The sequence below is a fragment of the Rhinopithecus bieti genome, unplaced genomic scaffold (assembly GCF_001698545.2).
Source record: "Rhinopithecus bieti isolate Rb0 unplaced genomic scaffold, ASM169854v2 scaffold_11938, whole genome shotgun sequence".
Taxonomy (NCBI): Eukaryota; Metazoa; Chordata; class Mammalia; order Primates; family Cercopithecidae; genus Rhinopithecus; species Rhinopithecus bieti.
This window is the reverse complement of record NW_016806961.1, coordinates 105,336-110,989: the sequence shown is the minus strand read 5'-3', so window position 1 is coordinate 110,989 and position 5,654 is coordinate 105,336. Positions and strand designations below refer to the sequence as shown.

At 53.9% G+C, this 5,654-nt stretch overlaps 1 protein-coding gene across 9 annotated transcripts in view; it reads right to left on the bottom strand.

Annotated features, from left to right (window-relative positions):
• Positions 1–1,298: 1,298 nt before the first annotated feature.
• PXN (paxillin) overlaps positions 1,299–5,654 on the bottom strand; it is a 56,740-nt gene continuing 52,384 nt past the window's right edge. For all 9 annotated transcript variants that reach the window (XM_017879045.1, XM_017879049.1, XM_017879047.1 and 6 more), the window contains 3 exons: positions 5,281–5,362; positions 4,988–5,136; positions 1,299–3,422 (listed from right to left, as the gene is read on the bottom strand). In XM_017879045.1, coding sequence (XP_017734534.1) covers positions 3,156–3,422; positions 4,988–5,136; positions 5,281–5,362 — 498 coding nt within the window. In that variant the 3' untranslated portion in view covers positions 1,299–3,155. The remainder of the gene's footprint in view (positions 3,423–4,987; positions 5,137–5,280; positions 5,363–5,654) is intronic.

Below are 5,654 nucleotides of genomic sequence, written 5' to 3'. Positions count from 1 at the left end.
TGGCCCAAGACAATTCTTCTTTTTCCAACATGGCCCCAGGAAGCCAAAAAATTGGACACTCAGGCGCAGTAGCCCACGCCTGTAATCCCAGTACTTTGGGAGATCGAGGCAGGCAGATCACTTGAGGCCAGGAGTTCGAGACCAGCCTGGCCAACATGGTGAAATTTCGTCCCTACTAAAAATACAAAAATTACCTGGGTGTGGTGACGGACACCTGTAATCCTAGGTACTTGGGAGGCTGAGGCATGATAATTACTTGAACCCAGGAGGCAGAGGCTGCAGTGAACCGAGATCGTGCCACTACACTCTAGCTTGGATGACAGAGTGAGACTCCATCTCAAAAAAAAAAAAAAAAAAAATGCCAGGAGTGGTGGCTCAAGCCTGTAATCCCAGCATTTTGGGAGGCCGAGGCAGATCACTTGAGATCAGGAGTTCAAGACCAGGCTGGCGAACATGGTGAAACCCTGGCTTTACTAAAAATACAAAAATTAGCAGGGTGTGGTGGCGGGTGCCTGTAATCCCAGCTACTCAGGAGGCTGAGGTAGGAGAATCGCTTGAACCTGGGAAGTGGAGGTTGCAGTGAACTGAGATCATGCCACTGTACTCCAGCCTGGGCAGAGGGAGACTCTATCTCAAAAAAAAAAAAAAAAAAAAAAAAAAAAAAGAGATTGGACACCTCTGCTCTAGGGCCTAGGACTGGAGCTCTGGATCTGACCAGGAGCAAAGAGGAGGCATGCAAATCCGGACACGACCACGAGGAGGCAGTAGAGACCCATTCTCAACTCTAAGTAGCTGCCTTTGGCAGGGAAGGGACTAACCCAAGTTGTGTGGGCTCAGGCACGGCCACGTCTGGTTCAGTGCAGGAACACAGGCAGAGGCAAGCCCTGGGTCTGCATCATGGTTCTGCCCTCACTCAGACTGCCTTGTACACGTAGGTTCTTGTCTTGGAGCCTCTTTCCCCACCTCTGAATGAGTGGAAAGCCACCCACAGGCCCCTGTGAGGATGCCCTTGGTAAACGCAGGTGATCACACCCTGGGCAGGCCCTGCCCCATGAGGGCCCCATCCCGCTGTTCCCAGCCTGTCCTCACCAACTGCCCAGGCAAGAGCAAAGCCCACGGGGAGGACCTGTGACCACAGGCAAGGACCACGGACCCCAGCCCCAGGGATTTTGACCTCAAGAAAGGAAACATCCAGAATTTACCCTCCGTCTGGTGACCCAGCTGCATCTGGGGTGGGTTTGCTCTCTGCTGGGACCACGAGGTTATCTCAGACCAGCAAGAAACGGCACTAGCACAGGTGAAAATCACGGGCAAACTTTATTGGCATAAATCACAGGAATTGAAATGGGAAAAGCCAGGTTAGAAGTTTACAGAGAAAAAATAAAATCAAAATCAAATTTTCAAATAACCATTGACTCAGAGAGTAGACCCCAGAAACCCCAGTCCCTCTTGGGGAGGGTCTGGGGGGAGTCACTGTAAACAGAGCGGTAAGGCCTGTGGGTGGAAGTGGAGACATCAGACCTCTGGAGGGGCCAGGCTGACCTTCCCCCACAAACAAAGGAGAGACCCTCTTCGGAGACCCCAGCACACACGGCTTCTGCCAGGAGGCCAGTGGAGTGGTTTGGACTCTCACCATTAGATCCCGGTGGGGCCCCTTTCTCTTGATCAGGAGCCCAAGGCCTGGCTCCTCTTTCATCCTCGGTAAAGAGCTCTGGGGCTTTCCCCAGAGGAGACTGTCCCTCTGACCCAAATCCTATCATGCTCCTTTATGACCTTCTTTCCAGACCCCCTGAGTGCCGATCCCACCTGTGAAAGGGGAGGAGCAGATCTGGGGAAGGGATATGCCCAGAGGAAATCAACAAGACCAAAGAGACGTCAGAGTCCTGATGGCCAAAATCAGACACCAGCTTTCCTGAGAAGGCAGAAGAGAGAGCCCCACAGAAGCGGTGGGGGCTCAGAAGGTTCAGTGGGTTCACAGGGGAGCAGAGGCTCCTGAGGGCTTAGACAGGAAGCAGCCCCCCAAAACATACTTTCCCCTTCTCCTCCCGCAGAAACAGAACAGATGAGGTTCAGAATTCTAGGCCCAAAAGGGTGTGACACCCTTCAACCAGTTTCAGTGAAGAGCTTGCTGGCCTGGGAAGTAAAGAAGGGGTTTCCAAATACAGCAGTTTATAAAACAGTCCTGGTGAGCTATGAAGTGAAAGAGGGGGAGTCACAGGGGTACTCCCAGTTCACCTGCTTGTGCTAAGAAAAAATAAAATACAAATTGCTTTCCCACCCCAACCCTCAGTACAAAGCAAACTCCACACCAGGGCCACCATCAGTGACAGGCCCAGTGGCGGTGGACAAAGAAGAGAATACAAAAGGGAACATCTTTAAAATCTCTTCAAAATCATTTTGTATAGAGAAGTAAAAGCAACTCAGGCGATATGAATTCAAACCTCAGTGTAGAAATCTATCAAAGTCGGTACAGTGTCCAGGCACGCCGTCCCGGAGACGGAGAAAGTGACTAGAAAACATTATTGCTGGAGAGGCTTTTCTCAGTAGAACCAGAGCGGGTATAAAAGGGGAGGGCGGGTAAAGGCAGGGGCAGTTGCCAGGCCTAGGGCACTGGAAGGGTAGGAGGAGCACAGAGAACCTTCCATGCCCCTTGGCTTCTCTGCCTTTGGATGGATGGATTTATGCTGGCATTGTCTGGAGGGAGCCGGGTGTCCCCCAATAATCACAGAACAAAGACAATTAGGTCAGGGGGGAAATAAGGGTAAAAAGAGACCCCAAAAGACCCTGCCTGCCCTTCCCGGCCCTCCAGCTGCACTGCAGAAATATGAGGAAGAGATGGCTCCAGTGTGGGGTGCTGGCCAGGCCAGTTCATGGGGACGTACGTGGGCTGGGGTGGGCCCCCAGCCTCTACCCCTGGGGAGGATGGAGTGGGCAGCCTGGGGAGAGCTGCAGGAGGGAGGAGGGGGTCCAGAGGCTTCGGCAGGGGTGAAGACAAGCAGGGGGACCCCTCACGGCCCTGTCCCTCCTGCACCAGCCGAGAACAAGGGTTCCAGTTTCAGTGGGTTTACCCCTTCACCCCCGGGCGAAGTATCGGGGTCACAGTAGCCGTTGGGGATGCTGGCTGGGGAAGGGGGGCAGAGACAGGGGCAGGGCGCCTAGCAGAAGAGCTTGAGGAAGCAGTTCTGACAGTAAGGCTTGTCGTTCTGCTCCTTGAAGGTGCCCTTGTTGAGCTGCTTGAGGCAGAAGGCACAGACGAAGTGCTCGGGGTGGAACTTCTTGGCCATGGCGGTGATGCAGCGGCCAGTGATGGGCTTCTGGCAGCCGGAGCACAGTGAGCCGCGCCGCTCGTGGTAGTGCACCTCACAGTAGGGCTGCCCGTCATGCTCGAAGAAGCTGCCGTTGACGAATGGCGTGAAGCATTCCTGCCAGGTGGAGAGAGGGGCTCAGGGGGCTGTCCCAAGGGCTAGAGCAGCACCCAGTATGATGGGGCCCAGATGGGCACACTCGGAGGGACTCCTACTCGCTAGGCATTTTCTATGTGCCATGCTGTCCTAAACACTTATTTTTTATTTTTATTAAAAAAATTTTTTTTGTAGAAATGGGGGTTTCACTATATTGCCATGCTGGTGAAATGCAGCCTCCAGCAATCCTCCCACCTCGCCTCCTGCAGCGCTGGGATTTTTTTTTTTTTTTTTTTTTTTGGAGTCTCGCTCTGTCGCCCGGGCTGAGGTGCAGTGGCCGGATCTCAGCTCACTGCAACCTCAGCCTCCCGGGTTTACGCCATTCTCCTGCCTCAGCCTCCGGAGCAGCTGGGACTACAGGCGCCCGCCACCTCGCCCGACTAGTTTTTTGTATTTTTTTAGTAGAGACGGGGTTTCACCGTGTTAGCCAGGATGGTCTCGATCTCCTGACCTCGTGATCCGCCCGCCTCGGCCTCCCAAAGTGCTGGGATTACAGGCTTGAGCCCCCGCGCCTGGCCTGTGCTGGGATTCTTTAATTCTTCCAACAGGGGAGGCAACTGAAGCACACAGGTGAAGTGACTTGCCCAGGATCATGCGGCTACTGAGTTCACAGCCTGGATTCATACACAGGTCTGACTCCTGAGCACTTAGCCAGGTGGCTGCAACAGTGTTCCCAGAAACATAGGTGTGACACTGGTGTGTGGTCAAACTCTGCATCCTAGATTCTCATTGGAGGTTCACATCACATATAGGTAGAAAAGGCTCTGAGAGGGGCCGGGCACGGTGGCTCACACCTGTAATCCCAGCACTTTGGGAGGCCAAGGGGGGGGCGCGGATCACCTGAGGTCAAGAGTTCAAGACCAGCCTGGCCAACATGGTGAAACCCCATCTCTACTGAAAATACAAAAAATTAGCCAGGCATGGTGGCGCATGCCTGTAATCCCAGCTACTTGGGAGCCTGAGGTGGGAGAATCACTGGAACCCAGGAGGTGGAGGTTGCAGTGAGCCAAGATCGCGCCACTGCGCTCCAGTCTGGGCAACAGAGTGAGACTCCGTCTACAAAAAAAAAAAAAAAAAAAAAAGAAAGACAAGACAAGGCTCTGAGAAGTCCTGCAGGGACAGTGTTTCCCAAACTCATTTGGTCACAGAGCCCTTGTTGAATCCCTAACAACCTCTGTGGGGCCCCCAGAATGCAGTGGTTTTGGAAACCACGGCCCACTTCTGTCAAGTCTGCTAAATACTTGCATTATCTCATTTAATTCTCACATACTCACCTCCCAAATAGGAGTGGCCCAGGGCTGCTGCACAGGGCTGGACTGGGGGACATGTCTACCTTGCTCCTGGTTTGTCCCAGCCTCAGTACAAACCCTGGCCCTGGACTGGAGAAAGGAGACCCCCTGCCTGCTCCCCCCATTAATAACCCAAAAGGAGGCCTCTGAGTTGGGTCCAGAGAGCACAATGAGCAAGACCCCTCTCTCCCCACTGCCTGCTCCTAGCCCCTCCAGATGCGTTCAGGGGCTCCTTACCCGGCACACAAAGCACTCAGGATGCCACAGCGTGTTAAGGGCCGAGATATAGTTCTCCAGGATGGCCCGGGCGCAGCCGCCACACTTGGGTGCGAACATGTCGAAGTAGTCCTTGCGGCAGTAGGCCTTGCCGTCCTTCTCGTGGAACCCTGGGGAGTGGGGGTTTTGGAGGCACAGTTCATTCCGGCTCCAGAAGTGGAGCCACTCTGACTCCAACCTCAGCAGCGTCTCCCACCCCCACCTCCCCGGCCCTCCTGAGAGGTGGCGAGTCAGTCCGCTGGTCCAGCCCGTACCTTCAGGACCGAAGAAGGCTCCACACTGGGCACAGAAGAAGTGTTCAGGGTGCCACGTCCGGTCAAGGGCTGTCACCACTTTCTGTGAAAGCCAAGTGTGGGATCAAGACTGAGCTCCACCCCACTGGGCAGATCTCACAACTGAGATGCCCAGCAAGGCTGCCTTCCACCCGTAGCTCATAGCCACAGACAGAGCGAAACACTCCCAACATGGGGGTCTCTCCTAACTGTGCTGTGAACGAATCTAAGAATTCAGAGTTACTGAGGATGGGACGAGCCAGACACACACCCTCTCTAATCCTCACCCCAAGCAGAGGGCACAAGTTCTACTGTGACTCCCATTTTTTTTTTTTTTTTTTTTTTTTTTTTTTTTT